The sequence below is a fragment of the Phoxinus phoxinus genome (genome assembly GCF_949152265.1).
Source record: "Phoxinus phoxinus genome assembly, chromosome: 11".
Lineage (NCBI taxonomy): Eukaryota > Metazoa > Chordata > Actinopteri > Cypriniformes > Leuciscidae > Phoxinus > Phoxinus phoxinus.
In genome coordinates this window covers 32,449,143-32,468,109 of record NC_136886.1, presented here as the reverse complement: position 1 = coordinate 32,468,109, position 18,967 = coordinate 32,449,143, and the positions used below count along the sequence as shown (strand labels likewise).

General features: G+C 37.8%; 1 protein-coding gene across 1 annotated transcript; it reads left to right on the top strand.

Moving 5' to 3' along the window:
• The first annotated feature begins 802 nt into the window (after positions 1 to 802).
• gorasp2 (golgi reassembly stacking protein 2) lies at positions 803 to 15,992 on the top strand. Its single transcript, XM_079628581.1, has 10 exons — positions 803 to 1,248; positions 1,859 to 1,939; positions 2,434 to 2,637; positions 2,874 to 2,960; positions 7,054 to 7,184; positions 7,270 to 7,402; positions 8,878 to 9,001; positions 9,749 to 9,832; positions 14,437 to 14,568; positions 15,165 to 15,992. Exons 1-10 carry the CDS (start codon positions 1,186 to 1,188, stop codon positions 15,422 to 15,424), a joined length of 1,299 nt encoding a protein of 432 aa, XP_079484707.1. The 5' UTR covers positions 803 to 1,185; the 3' UTR covers positions 15,425 to 15,992.
• The last annotated feature ends 2,975 nt before the right edge of the window (positions 15,993 to 18,967 follow it).

Sequence of the window (18,967 nt, the reverse complement as noted above, 5' to 3'; positions counted from 1 at the left end):
AAAGACGTCTAAGAGTTTTACACACCGGTCTGTCGTAGGGACATCAACTTTACATTTTCATGCCCCTACAATGATCCTGAACAGAACGGGACTTGAGTTTGTCTATGGGGAATTGATTGGATTGTTAACTTATGGTCTATTGCTGAGATCCCATGTGAGTGACAGGTTGCCCCGTCCTCACACTGGTGAACACATCAGAGAAAAGATGTAGTTGCAAGAGGGAGGGGAAGTTATTTAATTATAGAGGGCACATAAAAAATAATAAAAATAGTGATAAATCATTTATAACGAACACTGGTATATTCCATTTAAAAAAAGGAATTGTTCAATTGATTTCATGGTGCCTTTAATGCTATTCGGCAAATACACCCATTCCGTATCATCTTAATCTAATCTTTGGAGAGGCGGGGCACCAAAAATAATTATGTATTATTTTTATTAGTAGAGATAACAAGAGGAGGATTATATTTTTTATTACTTTCATTTTTATTGAAATTTTCTGGCAACAATAACAACAACAAAAAGGAAAAGAAAAAAGAAAAACATACATTAAACAAAATCAAAGGAGGCCAAGGAGGAGTTACCTAGTACAATTGAAACAAAAATAAGTCTAGTTATAAACATCGGAATCACTGATCAATAAACCTTATATTTACAATACTTCTACCATCTTTTGCACAAGTTTACCAGAAGCCCAATAAGTAGAATCTCACAAAGTTAACACACAGTGAAGTTGTATTGGGAAGAAAAGTTATGCTGTTGAGAGGGGGATTTTTGACAACTGGCGACTAGAGAACTAATCGTTCAGACTTTTCAACCGATTCAAGCAAAAGACTCGATTCAAACGAACATTAGTAATCCGACATCGCTCCCGTGTATTCTTTTTGGCGCTGTGGTTGCATATCCCACCGTTTACCTGCTTTACACGTACAAATGAGAAATAGACCATGCTTCACTGATTCATAATGTGAAAAATGCCTCCGTGTGTGTGTTTGTGTACCGCTGTGTAAGTCTCACCTGTGCGCCACATAAGCACGAGCCCTCCTTCTTGCGCTGCCACGTCATTCACCCACCACAGTCGCGCGCATCCCTTGGAGACTCCGACGTGTCTGTCCACAAAACCGGCAGCTGGGAGAAAAATAATAAAACTGATTATATTCTCGCAGGTGACACGAAGCGGGGATCATGGGGGGATCGCAGAGTTTGGAAATTCCAGGAGGCGGTTCGGAGGGCTATCACGTTCTCAGAGTGAGTGTGTTTTACAGACCCGTCCGCTCGATCGGTCTCTTTCCTTCGCTCATACGGAAGATCGCGACTCTCAGGCAGCGGAAAGTTCAAATCGAGGGCGGGGACGTCAGTGCGGCCTGCTAACATTAGCTAAATGCTAACGTGGCTAAATGATCATCTCTGCTGTTAAATGTCAAGAGATTTATTTTCAGCATTTGACATGCAAAGACTGATAGCCTTTAAAATGCACGTCTTTATTTATCCTACTGCGCCATGTAATTTTTGTGTGAGAATGGGCTGTTGAAGAAGCTTACTATATGTCATGATTATGCATAGCTGTTAAAATGTTCAGTTTTCATCTGCCACAACTCAAATTGACCTAAACTAATTTACTCAAGAAACAGCATAACGTGTGTAAGACCAGTATGCCATTTTGATACTTGGGTACATGCATGACTGCATTTTTTTTTTTTTTTTGGTTGACATCTCAGTCAAGGTTGTAAAGTGTTTTCTGATACAAAGAGCAATATTTCATGATCACATGTATATCAGTTTAGAGTTTTCCCAGAAGATATTGATGTTTGGTATTTTTATTTGATGGGATAACCAGTCTCCTTTCTCTGTTATGCAGGTGCAGGAGAATTCTCCCGGGCACAGAGCAGGTCTCGAACCCTTCTTTGACTTCATTGTGTCCATTAACAACACCAGGCTGGTAGGTTTGTTGCACACGGTGCATGGCCATCCATCATCTCTTCAATGAACTGACTATTCATTGAACCCCATCCAGTGTTTTTAAGTTATAAGCATGTGAGAAACCGATAAAGAAACAAGCTTGATTTGCCTTATATGAACTGGGGTTAGTACTTCAAATGGAAAATTGGTTTATATATTGAATAGCCATGTAATAATACCAATTTTGGGACAGTCCAGTGAATTAGACACTTTAAAAATGAAGTCTGGTATTATGTAATGCTTATAAGACTCTAAACAGTAAAACTGACAGTTCTGACTCTAAAATCTGATTGGACGAACCACATTTGAAGCCATTGTAAAACAGCTTATATATGCACACCTGGTCTGTACATTATTTAAAGTTTAAAATTAATATGTGGTTGACGTTCATTTTGTTTGGTACAATGTTATATAGCATAATTTTACACAATCCTACCTAGCTGTTTAATGTTGTTTTTGCTTTGATTTATATAGAACAAGGATAATGACACGCTGAAAGACATATTGAAGGCTAGCGTTGAGAAACCTGTGAAGATGCTAGTGTACAGCAGCAAAACCCTCGAGCTGCGGGAAGCCACTGTTACTCCCAGCAACATGTGGGGCGGCCAGGGTCTTCTGGGGGTCAGCATCCGCTTTTGCAGCTTTGAAGGAGCCAATGAGAACGTCTGGCATGTTTTGGTGAGTAAATGAAAGCGGTGAAATGTAATCAGTGAAAGCTGCTGGAATCAGTTATTTATTTACACTGCATATTTTGTGAGGGCGGGGTTGCATTAGCACGTTTGCTTTGAACTCATTTTGATTAACTTTAGTTCAATTAGTCGTAGTTCAGCATGGGTGTGTTCTTGTAAAGCAGACCGGTCGGTCGAGTTGTAAGATGAAATGTGCGCCTTGACTCGTTTTCACTTGTTCTGTAGGAAGTGGAACCAAATTCTCCAGCAGCATTAGCAGGATTAAGACCACACACCGACTACATCATCGGAGCAGACACAGTCATGAACGAGGTACGTTTCTCTCATTCACATCACAAACTCGTGATTATTGTGCGAAAACATCTGTATTTTGGATAAATTGTCAATTAATATCACGCTCTGCAGCTCAAATATAAATTAAAACACTTGTAGATTCTTTGGGCATCCTAGAAAAGAGCTGAAATTGCCAAAAAGTGCTGTGCTCATTATCTGTTAATACAATATATTTTCTATCATCATGTTGCATTTTTATATTTGCTAGAAATATTTAGATTTTTCATTAAATGTTTTGTTCACTACAAATTCCACCTTTTTTTAAAGAAAAATAAGCGGTGAATTAATCCGCTATAATAAAATCCATAAATTCATGAGCACACATTTTCTGTAAAACAATGACATGCAGTGAAAAACTGGTTTTATAGTTTTAAATGCATTCTTATGTTTTCAAGACCAGTGTTGTTGTTAAATAAAACTAACAAAAAAGTTTTTGATAAATGCTACCTTGGCAACTAAGTTTAGGTACTACATTTACTAAAAATAAAGGAAAGATGAATAAAAAATATAAATTATGATAAGCACATAACAAAATTACTAAAAAGTTATTATGAAATAATTTAATCATCATTTGATATTCAACAATATTATATTGATCTGCTTGCATTGACACCATTATATATGAGAACTGAACTGGATGATGACATCACCGTTTTCTGAATTAACTAAATTTAATAACTTTTTTACAACAAAAATGAACCATCACTGAACTTAATTAAGCTGGACTGTGGTGCTATTTTCTTCTAGATCTGCTGTACAGCAGAAACAAACTCGGTTGCATTATTTTCCTGTTATCACTGTAAAGCTGCTTTGAAATAATCTGTATTGTAAAAAGCGCTTTATGAATAAAGGTGACTTGAAATCTGAAAATATATAAAAAATGCCAATTTAAAATGAGTAAATACTTGAATGTAAATAATACTAGAATATTTTCCAGACTGTCACAAGGCCTTTTGTGGAAGATTGCCAACTCCTTCTTTGTTTTAGCCAGTTAGGGACTGTTCGTTATTTATTTATGGGGCCACCGGAGGAGTTTTGAGATCAATAGTAAAAAAAGACTTGACCCTCCCTTCGCCAGCAATAAATTTTTCTATGACCCTCCAAAATGATTGTGAAAAAAGGCATGACCCTCCCCGATCATTTATTGATTATTACTTCTGTACTGGTTTGCGCTTGGCAAAGATGTTCAGATATCTCTATGCCTAGACCTACACCAAACGTTCATTAAAAGACTCCTGTACACCCGCCTTTTTCAAACTGGCGCAGCGCTGACTCGCGATAGGTAGAAACTGCATGATTTGATTTGTTAAACATGAGGATTATCCGTCTGGCATCGCCGCTCACTCTAACGTTAACCTAGATAATTGTTCGCTGTTCTTAGGCGCATAACCAAGTGTGTGTGCGGAGTGTGTAGCGCGCACTGCATGACATGGAGGCGCCGATGCGATCAACAGTGGAAACAACTTAAAATACTCTATTTATGGCCATACAGAAAAGAATGCATCAGTCGCAATACTTGTATTTGTGTAAACTCACAATAACAAGAAAACGTTTTGCTTTTGTAAAATAAAATAAAACAATCAGGGTCTTTCATGGTCTCCGTGAACTGTAGCACGTCAAAAAAAAAAAAAAAAGCAGAAACATATCGTAGGCTATATAGCATACTAGCCTCAAATATATGAACAAAATATCTATATAAAGCTTGATATGTCCACTTTTAAAAACGAAAAAAATCAAATCGAAAGCAAATATCATCTGATTATGTAATCCGTATGAAAGATGCATTTCTCTTAAAGGCGCACTTTACAGCGGAGATGTATGGAGACATGTTTGCAGCGGACACTGATTTAGAAAAAAAGAGTTTATTAATAAACAATTAAAATGCATCGTTATTTTTAAATACATATTTATTATCATTAGCCTGTTTTTGCGTCAAGATTATACATGCGCTTGAGCGCAGAATGGGCGATATCCCATGCAGTATTTAAGCAGAAATTAAGTGCGACTAGTCAAATATTTAGTATATGGCAACAATACATTTACTATATTTGACATTATTTAATTAGTAAGTATCCAAAAGTATTTTGGAAACTATGATAGGCCTACATTTTTTCATGATTTTTTGATGAATAAAAAATTCTAAAGAAAAGCATTTATTTAAAAACGAAATATTTTGTAACATCACACATGTTTTAATGTCACCTTTGATAACTTTAATGCATCCTTACTGAAAAAAAATTCTGACTAGCCAAGTAAACCAACACATTTTTGAACGGCAGTGTGCATTCAGTAGGTTATTATTTATTGCAATATAAACACTGTCAGATCAACAAGGTATCTCTTCATTTACCAGTCGAAGACGGAGCAACTTTCTGCTCTTATGTTTACTCCGTGCACTGTCAAGGTCTTCATCGTATTTATCGGTCTTTGCAGCAATTATTTTACCGCAAATACTGCATCGCGCGCTGTTGGCATCGAGTCTGGAGAAATGTACCCACACTTTTGATCGACTTTTCTTTAAGGTAGCCTATTATGTGTGTGTCCTCGCGTCTCATATTAATATGTACGCGGAGAGTTTGTGTGTGTGCTCGCGTCTCATATTCATATGTACGCGGAGAGTTTGTGTGTGTGTGCTCGCGTCTCATATGAATATGTGCGCGGAGAGTTTGTGTGTGTGTCCTCGCGTCTCATACAAGTATGCGCGTCGAGTTTGTGCGTGCGCGCGCGTCTCATATGAGTATGTGCGCGGTATCGAAATCTGGAACCGAACAACATGCCATTTTTCGATACTCGATAGTATCGAGGCAATTCGTTCGATACCTAAAAACTATCGAGACTCGGTACCCAGCCCTAGAAAAGACCAGGTATAATGTATAAATGCCCTCCGAAACGCATTCGAGACGGATTTGAATCCGATCGCTCAAACCACTTCAGGGGAGGTCTGGGCCACATTCCAGACAAAACTGAACAAGTGTAAATGCATCTGGTTGTTGAAACCACATATGTAAATTGTACTCCTCCCAAAAAATGCAATAAAATAAAAATAAACGTGAGAGCGTGTTATAGGCTGTCATGTTATAGCCAGACATGACGACGCTACTGCAACACGCATCACTGCAGATGAGCCAACGTGCAACTATTTGAAGAATTGAAGATAGGATTTAAATCCGTTTTGCAAAAACGCATTTATGCGACCACACCAGATGTAAATGGAATCGTTTTGATAAATCAGATAGCTATCCGATCTGAGAAAACGCATGAAGTGGCAGGACCTGTGTAAACAGCCCTAATGTAGCACGCGTTTTTTGTGTTTGTTTTCAGACATGATAGATAGCCTAACAGTTGTTTTATACTTTATACTTTTATACTTATACCTTATGCGATATCACAATTTTTGGTCGTGGATGATTTAATATCTCCACGATCTGCTTTTGAAGAAATGTGGTAGTATCGCTATCACACACACTACAGCGCACAATCTATCAGCTGCAGTTCTGGCGCCTCAGTCCCAAACTCGACGTAGGCTACATCGACGTAGGACACACTCACAGGACACTGCTTGTGATTCGCAATCACAAAAGTATATTATTTGCTCGTGGTAAACATTTCATTGGCGTTCTGTTCTGACATGATGCACTTTTTCTGAGCGCGCGCGCACTGTCAAACAGCGCCAAACTGGACTTGATCTTTCGCGTCTGCTTTTTGTTGGATCAGACCCATCTGCTAGCTATGGGGGGACCGAGACTGAGAGAGCTACATGGAAAAATATGCACAAAACAAGCTACTTTGAAAGTTTGTTGTTTTCATGAATACAAAAGTTGGGTGACCCTCCCCCTAGACTAAAAAAAGTTGGATGACCCTCCCCTCAACAAAGAATAAAAAGGCATGACCCTCCCCTATTTTCCTCCGGTGGCCCCTTCCATAAATACCGAACGGTCCCTTAGTGACATTATTTTAGTGACAAATCAGCAGAATTTGCAACATTGTAGAATACATCATAAACAAATCAAGATACATTTCAGTGATTCATTTTTTTTTTCTTCATTCTGTGTGTGCTGTGCTCTTTCTCCAGTCAGAGGACTTATTCTCATTGATAGAAACCCACGAGGGCAAAGGCCTGAAACTCTACGTCTACAACACCGACACGGACAACTGCAGAGAAGTGGTCATTACGCCCAACGGTGCCTGGGGTGGAGAGGGCAGGTGTGTGAAACTCTCTTGCTCCTCTGGTTCCTGCCTGTGTGTGTGTGTGTGTGTCTGACGTGATTTTTTTTTTTTCTCCGTTCAGTCTCGGCTGCGGTATCGGCTATGGTTACCTGCACAGAATCCCAACTCGGCCCTTCGAAGAGGGCAAGAAAATTATCTTCCCCGGACACACCCCCAGTGAACCCGCCAGCCCACTGAAAGACGGCTTCACAGAGGTGAGTGTGTGTGCATGTGTATTTCACACAGTGTATTTAGGCCTCTCGCAATATAGCGATATATCGCACAATATATGCACATGACCTAGGGCTGTAAACGATTAATCGCATCCAAAATAAAAGTTTGTGTTTACATAATGTATGTGTGTGTATTGTGTATAATTATTTTGTATATATAAATACACACACATGCATGTATATATTTGAGAAATATTTGCATTTATATACTGCATATATATTTATATTATATATAAATATAACTATTTTATAAATAAATAACAAATTTTTCTTAAATATATACATGCATGTGTGTGTATATATATATATATATATATATATATATATATATATATATATATATATATATATATATATACACACAAAATAATTATACCCAATACACACACATATATTATGTAAATACAAACTTTTATTTTGGATGCGATTAATCGTTTACAGCCCATGACCTCATTAATTTTTTGTGATGCAATATATCGCAGATTATGTTTACATGATAATGAATGTCACCAACATTTTACTCGATTGTGCTGTCGTCTTGTTTGTTTTCCGTGACGGCAGTTTCTTCATACATCGACAGGTGGAAAAAAAGGTGCCATTTGAGACATTATAGTGTTTTCCTGTAGGGATGGGCAACGATTAATCGCATCAAAAATAAAAGTTTGTGTTTAAATAATATATATATGTACCGGTATGTGTACTGTGTATAATTATTTTATATATATAAATACACACACATGCATGTATATATTTAAGAAAAATGTGTTATTTATATGTATATATAATCTAAATTATGTATAAATATATACAAGCAAATATTTCGTAAATTTATATATATATGCATATGTGTGTATTTATATATACAAAATAATTTTACACAGTACACATACATATATTATTTAAACACAAACTTTTATTTTGGATGCGATTAATCGTTGCTCATCCCTATTTTTCTGACAACTACAGACAATTTGGAAGAATAAGTCCAACTGGACTCAATTTCAAAACCGCAATCCCCTGTTCCGGTGCACATGTATATGTCACAACGCAGAATGGCGAGTGTTTTAGGCCGTTTCATAAGGGATGCAGCCGTTGAGAGTGTCTAGTTAATTTTCACAGAGAATGAGTTTTTTGCATTCCACTGCACTATTTTTCCATTGTTTTTCTATGTAAACAGATGTGCGCTTCTTTTGCAGCATCTCATGCATAACACGTGGCGCTCAAGTTAAAAGTAACATAAATAATTAAAAGGATGTCATTTAAAAGTGTGTAGGCCTACTTGCATTATTATGCTGTTATATTAGGATTATATATTCAGTGGCATAAAAGGGTATTAAAATTACAATAATATCGTTTAGCGCAATTATTTCTGGGATGGGACGATATATAGCGCAAAACAAAAAGTGGTTCTCGTGACAAGCCTAGGTTTATTTGAATATATTTGGTCTTCTGTGTAGGTTCAGCTGTCTGCAGTGACTCCGCCCCCTGTGTCACAGCCTGTTCCCACAGGACTTGAGGACAGTCTGTCCGGCCTGTCACTCAGCTCGGCCCAGCCCTCAATGCCCAGCGAGCTCCACACAGGTGAAATGTCAACATTTATTCTGTGCTTCATATTTTTTCTACATCACTCATAATTTATGTAAGCAATAAGGTACTCGAGACTGTGCTTTATTGCTTTTATAAAACGGTTACCACACAATGCAAATATTAAAGCCGAAATTTTTTATCTATGCAACTTTCTTGAAGTAAAATCACTAAAAGCCTTCCTTCCGCTGGAAAAAATAGTCCCTGACCATAAACCGCAACAGACGTTACATACATTATTACACCAATAGATGGCGTCAAAGACTGTCTTTATGAGTGAGTCAGTCAGTAGAGAAGACTTTTACATTGAAAGAACTCAAACTTGTGATCACGGAGAAGGAAGACGCAACTGACAGATGACTATAGGCACGGGAAAACCCTTTAACTGTTAAAAGGACAAGATATTGCAGCGGACATTCAAACGGATTTTTTAAATTATGCATTTAGGACTGACCTGAGGGAAAATGCTATATCTACTGTAAATGCTGGTACACTCGCTTACTTGATCTCTCACAATACTCTACTATAGCTTCAATTAACAATATCAATGAGATCAAACATGTTTAAGTTGCTAAGAGTGGTTGCTAGGGGTGTTGTGTAGTGATACATAGAACCGTTGGGTGAAGCGGTCATAGCCGCGTTTCATCGTGAATAAAACACAGCTATTGACCAATCAGAATCAAGGATTGGAACTAACCGTTTTATAAAATATTACCATAATACAAATACTGTCATTTTCTGCAGGTGTTCCTACAGTCCCCCTGCTGCCCACTCAGGTGACCCCTGGGCTGGGTACCCTTCCCATCAACCCCTCCACCACCGTACCAGGTAGAGAACATGCACTTGTCTCTATTTTTGTGAAAGTAATATAAGCTGGAAGAAAAGTTTCTTTTCACGTTCTCTGTTAGGCAAGGCAAGGCAAGGCAAGGCAAGTTTATTTATATAGCACATTTCATACACAGTGGTAATTCAAAGTGCTTTACATAGAAGAAATAAAAATAAAAATAATTACATAGATAATAAAGGAAATAAGAATAATTAAAACAGTTTAGAAAATAAAATACGGTGCAAACAGTCGGACGAACAGTGGCACAGTGCTCATTCAGTAAATGCAAGGCTAAGCAGTGGTAATTCAAAGTGCTTTACATAGAAGAAATTAAAATAATCAAAAGAAATAAGAATAATTAAAACCGTGTCTGAGATGGAAGTGATTGAGCAGGTTCGCGGTGCCACTGGACCTACAATCCAGGGACGTCCTCTGCTGGGGTGGTGTACCACACCAGTATTGCCCCACTGGGCCCCCACAGAGCACGTTTCACTTTTGCTGTTTTAAACTAACAGCGAACCTCTATACTCTCCATAGTATAGCTAATCTTCACTCGCCTCGTCGGAGTGAAGCTCTCCCGTTCCCCTTCAAAATCTCTTCCAATCAGACAGCCCTGATAATTAATAATCACCCCTATCTGAGATGGAAGTGATTGAGCAGGTTTGCGGTGCCACTGGACCTAATCCAGGGACGTCCTCTGCTGGGGTGGTGTACCACACCAGTATTGCCCCACTGGGCCCCCACAGAGCACGTTTCACTTTTGCTGTTTTAAACAAACAGCGAACCTCTATACTCTCCGTAGTATAGATAATCTTCACTCGCCTCGTCGGAGTGAAGCTCTCCCGTTCCCCTTCAAAATCTCTTCCAATCAGACAGCCCTAAAAATTAATAAAATCTTCCTGAATCACAGTTTGGAAAAAAATAAAAAAATAAAAATAAAATAAAATACAGTGCAAACAGTCGGACGTATTTTATATCGACCGGTAGCTATTATAGATCTTTCTTTTAAAAGGATCTTCTTACTTACATGCATCAACTTTCTTTTCTCTTTCAATCTTCTTACCATCTATCAACTTTCTATTCTCTTTCAATCTTCTTACGACTTTCAATCTTCTTACCATCTATCAACTTTCTATTCTCTTTCAATCTTCTTACGACTTGCCATCTATCAACTTCCTTTTCTCTTTCAATCTTCTTACGACTTCCCTGTATCAACTTTCTATTCTCTTTCAATCTTCTTTCAATCTTCTTATGACCATTTATCAACTTCCTTTTCTCTTTCAATCTTCTTACTTACCATCTATCAACTTTCTATTCTCTTTCAATCTTCTTACGACTTCCCTGTATCAACTTTCTTTTCTCTTTCATTTACTTGCACATTCTTTTCACTTTCCTTAGCCCAGCATTCACATTCTTAGCTCTTTCTCAGACTAAAACTTTAATATCGAACAGTGGCACAATGCTCATTCAGTAAATGCAAAGCTAAAAAAATAAAATAAAATACAGTGCAAACAGTCGGACGAACAGTGGCACAGTGCTCATTCAGTAAATGCAATGTTAAACAGAAGTGTTTTGAGTCTGGATTTGAAAGTGGCTATTGTAGGAGCACACCTGATCTCTTCTGGAAGCTGGTTCCAGCTGCGGCTGGCATAATAGCTAAAAGCGGACTCTCCTTGCTTTGAGTGAACCCTTGGTATTTCTAGTTGATGTGATCCTAATGATCTCAGTGATCTGTTGGGTTTATATTCAGTGAGCATATCTGCAATGTATTGAGGTCCTAGGCCATTAAATGATTTATATACCAGTAATAATACTTTAAAATCAATCCTAAATGTGACTGGAAGCCAGTGTAAAGACCTGAGGACTGGTGTGATATGTTCATATTTTCTGGTTCTGCTCAGGATCCTGGCGGCAGCGTTCTGTACGAGCTGCAACTGTCTTATGGTCTTTTTGCGAAGGCCAGTGAGGAGTCCATTACAGTAATCCACCCTGCTGGTGATGAAAGCATGCACAATTTTCTCTAAGTCTTGACTGGAGACAAAGCATCTAATTCTTGCAATATTTTTTAGATGATAGTATGCTGATTTAGTTATTGCTTTGACATGACTACTGAAGCTAAGGTCTGACTCTAGAGACACACCAAGATTCCTGACTTGATTTTTAGTTGTTTGACCTCTAGAGTGGAGGTATGCATTCACCTTGAGAACTTCATCTTTGTTTCCAAACGCAATGACTTCAGTTTTGTCTTTGTTTAACTGAAGAAAGTTTTGGCACATCCAGCAGTTTACTTCATCAATGCATTGGAACAGGGAGTCAATGGGGCTGTAATCGTTAGGCGATAGGGCTAAGTAGATCTGTGTGTCGTCTGCATAGCTGTGGTAAGCAATTTGGTTCTTTCTCATTATTTGGCTCATTGGAAGCATGTACAGGTTGAATAGGAGTGGCGCAAGAATTGAGCCTTGAGGAACTCCGCATGTCATGGATGTCCACTCAGACTTATGGTCTCCTATACTCACATAATAACCTCTCGCTTCTAAGTATGACCTGAACCATTTTAGGACTATCCCAGAAAGACCCACCCAGTTTTCCAGCCTGTCCAGAAGTATGTTGTGATCAACAGTGTCAAATGCAGCACTGAGGTCGAGTAGTACCAGCACTGATAATTTGCCTGTATCAGTATTTAAGCGAATATCGTTAATTATCTTTATGAGCGCTGTCTCTGTGCTGTGATGCGATCGGAAACCAGATTGAAAATTGTCAAAGTATCCATTCGAGCTTAAGAATTTGTTCAGCTGATTGAAAACAACTTTTTCAATGATCTTGCCAATGAAAGGAAGATTTGAGATCGGTCTATAATTGCTTAATATAGTCTTATCAAGATTACTCTTTTTTAGGAGGGGTTTGACAACTGCAGTTTTCAGGGAGTTTGGAAAACTTCCAGAGAGAAGTGAGGCATTTACCACTTCTAGGAGATCTGCTTCTAAGCTGTTTAACACACTTTTGAAGAAAGATGTGGGAAGAGCGTCAAGGGCGCAGGTTGATGTTTTAAGGTGCTGTACGGTTTCTTCCAAAATTTTGCCATCAATTTCTTTGAAATCAGACATAGTAACTTTCTCAGGTTGTGGTCTGATCTGTCTGACCCTAGTGCAACTCAAGGATGTGCTGATCGCCTTTCTGATATTATTGATTTTCTCAGAGAAGAAAGAAGCGAACTCACTGCACTTGCTGTCTGAGAGCATTTCACTGGGAATCTGGCTCGGGGGGTTTGTCAGTCTCTCTACAGTAGCAAAAAGAGTGCGTGTGTTGTTTAAGTTGCTGTTAATAATATTTGAGAAGAAAGTCTGTCTAGCTTTGCCTAGTTCCATATTGAAAGCATGGATGGTGTCTTTGTAGATGTTATAATGGACTACAAGTTTTGTCTTCCGCCACATGCGCTCTGCTTTTCTGCATTGTCTTTTCATATTTTGCACTGCTGTTGAGTTTCTCCAGGGTGCCTTTTGTCTACCACTCTTCCTGACCTTCACAGGAGCAATATCATCAATTACACTTTTAACTTTTGAGTTAAAAGAATCAAGGAGAAAATCAACAGAGTCAGCAGATATGCTTGGTGTTAAAGATATAGCCTTCATAAATAGTACACTAGTGTTCTCATTTAAGCATCTCTTTTTGACAGACACAGATCTAGCTTCAATGGCAGGAGAGATCAATATATCAAAGAAAATACAGAAATGATCAGACAGTGCTACATCCTTAATAACAATCGATGAAATGTTTAGACCCTTACTGATAAGTAAATCTAGAGTGTGTCCACGATTGTGTGTCGGTCCATGTACATGCTGAGTCAGATCAAAAGTTTTTAAAACAGTTTTGATTTCTTTTGCCATATTGTTTTCTGCATTGTCTATGTGAATGTTAAAATCTCCAGAAATAGCAAAACAGTCAAACTCTGAGGAAATGGTTGATAACAGTTCTGTAAAATCCTCAGCAAAGGCTGAAGAGTATTTTGGAGGCCTGTAAACAATGATTAGTAAAATGCGTGGAGCACCTTTTAACACAATACCCAGATATTCAAAAGACGGGTAATTACCAAATGATATTTGCTTACATGGATAGACATCTTTAAAAAGAGCAGCTACTCCCCCACCTCTCCTACCCGCTCTGCAGACACTCATAAAAGTATAGTTATCAGGGGATGTTTCATTTAGGACAGTTGCACTGCAGTTGTCTTCTAGCCAAGTTTCGTTTAGAAACATAAAATCCAGGTTGTATGTGGTTATTAAGTCATTGACTAGAAGTGATTTATTTTTAAGTGAGCAGATGTTTAAGAGTGCTAACTTAACAGTCTTACTTTTTGTCCGCACAGCAGTCTTAGGTTGGCGTGTAATAGGCACCAGATTAGATGGGTTTGCTGTACGGCTTTTGAAGGCCTTAGACATTCTATCATGTAATCGAACAGCAATAGAGAAAGATACAGGCACACAGGGTTCCCGCTTGTTCTGTAAACATTTGAGAAAGTTACTGTTATCATAGCGGGGACCCGACACATATCAATGAGAGCTGGTATCTGATGTTATGTGAATAAATGATTTTCATTTTGTGCTTGTAGGTTTGATGTCCTTACCATCTGGTCTCGCTCCCCTGCCCATCCTGCCTAACCTCCCGAACCTTAATCTACCATTACCGAACCTTAGCGCTGTCTCTTTAGCTGGAATCAGTGGGTTACCTCATAATACAGCAGGTATACATTATTAGACATTATCCCATATTACAGCTTATTCTGACTAACAACCAGCCACTCAGGCAGGAAGGAACTGACGTGTGTGTGACTGACATGTAAACAAGGTCCTCACGGGCCCTTAAAAAGTCTTAATTCAATCAAATGTAGAGTCTTAAAGGGACCCTACTGGTATTATGCCCTTTTGCAAAGCCTTGATTTTGTTTTTGGAGTCTACTTGAAGTTTTCATGCCTGAAAGACTGACCATAACTGCGAGTTTCAACACATTTCTAACCTCTTTTGGCGGGAATTATTTAAATGAGGAATATTGTAACGTGTTCGTTCCCCGAAGAAAACTCGATACTACAATGAAGGCCTTTCAGGGAGTTCAGAAACAGTGACACTGATATAGAGAACAACTCAGAGCCTTTTCATGCTCAAACAGCAACATTACACACTATAAAGAAAGATTAACTTGTAAAAAAAGCATTTTTAATAGTAATACAAAAGTAGTAATTACACCAGTTTTAAATTTGGGGACAGAAAAGCAGTAATCGTGATACAAATGAATGTTTTGTCTGATTTAATCACACTAATGCTAACGCTCGTGTCTCTGTAGGTTTGCCCCCTCTTCCTCCTCTGAACCTGCCTGGCATCTCTCATCTGCCCATGCACCCCGTTCTATCTTCCACACTTCCCAGCATGCCAGGCGTCACGCTGCCATCTCCCCTGGCACCATCTGACTTCGGACCGCCCGTCTCCTTAGCCAACGTGCAAACTCCAGCGCTCATACTGGATGCCACACCTAACCCTGCGGTCAAAGACATGCCTGTTACCAGCGAGACCCTCTTACAGCAGACGACCCCGGAGTCCTCGTAACGACCCCATCCGCTGTAGTACGTCTCTATTGTATTTATTCAGTACAAAAAGATTCCAGTGTGCAAACACACACACACACAGAGATCAACACGGTTCTGTTGAGAGATGCCAGTGTCTGAGGTCCGAGAATGAGCGTGTGGTGGACAGATATCTAATATTAAAACATACAGTAAAGTGAAAAGCGACTGTTGTACGTCTGGTTTACACTCTCCTCAGAATCTGTGCTGTCTCGTGCTTTTTCTTTCTGTATATCCTGTAATCAAACGTTAGTATAGCATTCCCTGTAAGTACCAATTGCTATGTGATTTTACAATGTAACGTCTGGCCTTTTTTTTTTCTTCTTCTTTGCACCACATTTCGAATGCTTTGATTTTTTTTTTCTTTATACGTGGTCAGACTGGGCTCTGGGCCTCTGTTTCTCTCGCTCACACACACTCTCTGTAAGATAGATCTGCCGTTAAGATGAGCGGAAACACAATTCAGATGAATGTGCGCTTGTGCAGTTTGAAGATTGTGAAGTTATCTCTCATTCAAACACACAAGCAATAAACTACCCAGTTTTACACTACCACTGTCTCTGTCTGTTCAATCTAAATGAGTCATTTATGAATCTATCTCAAGTATAAATATAATATATATGTATATAATAGTTTGTATTGGGTGCAGTAATATATATATGTCAAATTGCAATTCCTTATTTTAATGCGGTCAAGCGATGGTTTGCAGTAGTTTATGCTGATATTTAGAGAGCACGGTGTATGTGATAATGTAGGGTCAGATTAAAAGATATATACATATTATATATACACACACAGGGCCTAAAAGTAACTTTTTGCCACACCTGCCAATGGCTTGTGACAACAAAATGTACCAGCCATAAATATGTTTTAACAGCAATTTTTTGGCAAAAACAGACACCAGTGAAAATACATAATTCTCTTTTCCAATTTCGATACCACAGATGAAGCTATTAGCCTAACTAATAAATGTAAAATATGTTTAAAGACGAGTAACAGTAGTTTTCTGTTAGAGACGCTGAATAATCAAATGTAAAATAACACTGAACAACTTCTGTAACTTTTTAGTAAGGATTAATCTGTTCAATTTATACAGTGAAGACTATCCAGTCAAGAGCAGAGTGATTACTTTTCTCTGTCCTTTGTTGTTTGATTAACATTAAAAACACAGACAGCATATATATATATACTTGCGTTTAGCTTTAAGGTATTTCATTTATTAATTAATAGATGCAAAATTTGCTCTCATCAGAAAAGAGGACTTTGATCCACTGTGCTTTAATAAAGCACAGAGTCACCGCAGCCGTCTACCAGGACATTTCCAGATCACTTCGTGCTTCCTTCATTTTCCAGCAGGATTTGCACCGGCCCACACTGCCAAAATAACCATAACCTGGTTCAGTGACCATGGTATTACTGTGTGATTTCATGTAATATTACAATTTTCTGGGATTTCGATTTCGTGGGTTTCATAAGCTGAAAGCTTATGAAAACTAATAAAGGCTTGAAATATCTCTTTGCATGTAATGAGTCTATATATTAGTTTTACCTGTTAAGTTGAATTCTTGAAATAAATCAACTTTTTGATGATATTCTAATTTTATGACCAGCACCTGTATTAGGGCTGAACGATTAATTGCATTTGCGATAATATCGCGATATGATGAAACGCGATTTTGTAATTGCAAAAGCTGCGATTACTCTCTGGTCACGTGACACGCGATAGTAAAGTAATCTGCACCGCTGATGAAGCATCAACTTGGCACGCTACGCATATAGGCCTGGCATAGGCTACAGGAAAGAACAGTTTGTTTAATTTATGTGATTGTGTTATAGATTCTCTTCAACGATTCTGTATGGATTCAGATAATTTCAGAATCGAGTCTGAGCTTAGTTTTAACACAGATGCGTGATGACGCTGCGTGTGCTTTAAAAACAACCGTATTCTGCTTGCTTCTAATTCCTCTGTCACACACACACATTCGAACCTTCCGAAAAATAGTATTTCATAGCCTACAGTTCGGAAAAGTTGAAGCGAATTGGACATTCGCGGGCTTCATTGCACTGACTAGAAGATCATATGGCACTCGCTGTGAAATACGCGCGCTTGATGTAGTAGTGCGCGGTCCCGCCCGCCGGTATTTTCCTTACAAATGCTCTATAAAGGCATCATATGTCTTTTGGAATGCAGTTGGCTTATATATTAAAAATAAAAATATGAAAACCATCGACAGAAGCTGCTTTCAATTTCAAATACTCACGGCCGCTTTGTGAAGAGCGCTCTCACATGCGGCTGTGAGCGACTCTGTCTACCTGGTTAAATGTACTTGCATCTCAAAATGCGTTAAGACGCGAAATTAATGTAAACAGTCAGTTATGTCTTAAGTTATTAAACAGACAGGACAAACCACATCTTATATTTCAAAAGAGATCTGTGCATTAGTGTGAAGCAGCTTATCTTATCTAAACTGAGAAAGAAACATCACTTAATCACAGCTCGAGTGGAAAACATTCAGACTCTTAAATACTGAAAGCACTCTTTGTTTATTGCTTGTAATGTTTTTTTCCCCCTCTTTGTTATTGATAACTTTTATGTTTTGAAGCTATTCGTTTATATAGCCTATTTAAAATAACATGTAGGCCTAACTGTATTAATTTCGTTTTTTTAATGTGTAATTATTTTTAAAAGTAGCCTACATATAATTACATATGTAATTAAATAAATATTTAAAGTTTTATTAATAGGATTAATTAATAAATAAAAAAAGTTGATCAGCTAATGAGGTGCCTAAAGATTCCCATCCATATTTTACAATGATTTATTGCTTGTGTTTGTTGAATAATATAAAAGATAAAGAGCTTAGAAAATAATCGCGTATTAAATCGCAATCGCAATATTGGTAAAAATAATCGCAATTAGATTATTTTCCAAAATCGTTCAGCCCTAACCTGTATATATATATATATATTAGAATGATTTCTAAAGGATCATGTGACTGAAGACTGGTGTAATGGACTGATGAAAATTCAGCTTTGCGCCACCAAAATAAATTATATTTTAAAGTATATTAAAATAGAAATCCATTATTTTATATTATAATACAATTTTTCAATATTACTGTTTTTACTATATTTTTTATCAAATAAATGCAGCCTTGGTGAGAAGAGACTTCTTTCAAAAACATTAAAAATAGTAATGTTTCCAAACTTTTTACCGATACTATGTATGTATGTATGTATGTGTGTATGTATGTATGTGTGTATGTGTGTGTGTATGTATGTGTGTATGTATGTGTGTATGTATGTGTGTATGTGTGTATGTGTGTATGTATGTATGTATGTATGTATGTATGTATGTATGTGTGTGTGTGTGTGTGTGTGTGTGTGTGTGTGTGTATGTATGTATGTGTATATATATATATATATATATATATATATATATATATATATATATCCCTCTGACGGTCTTCGTTTCGGAGTCACCTCCTGGGCCTTCCCGGTCAGAAGTGACCGGACACCTAAAAAT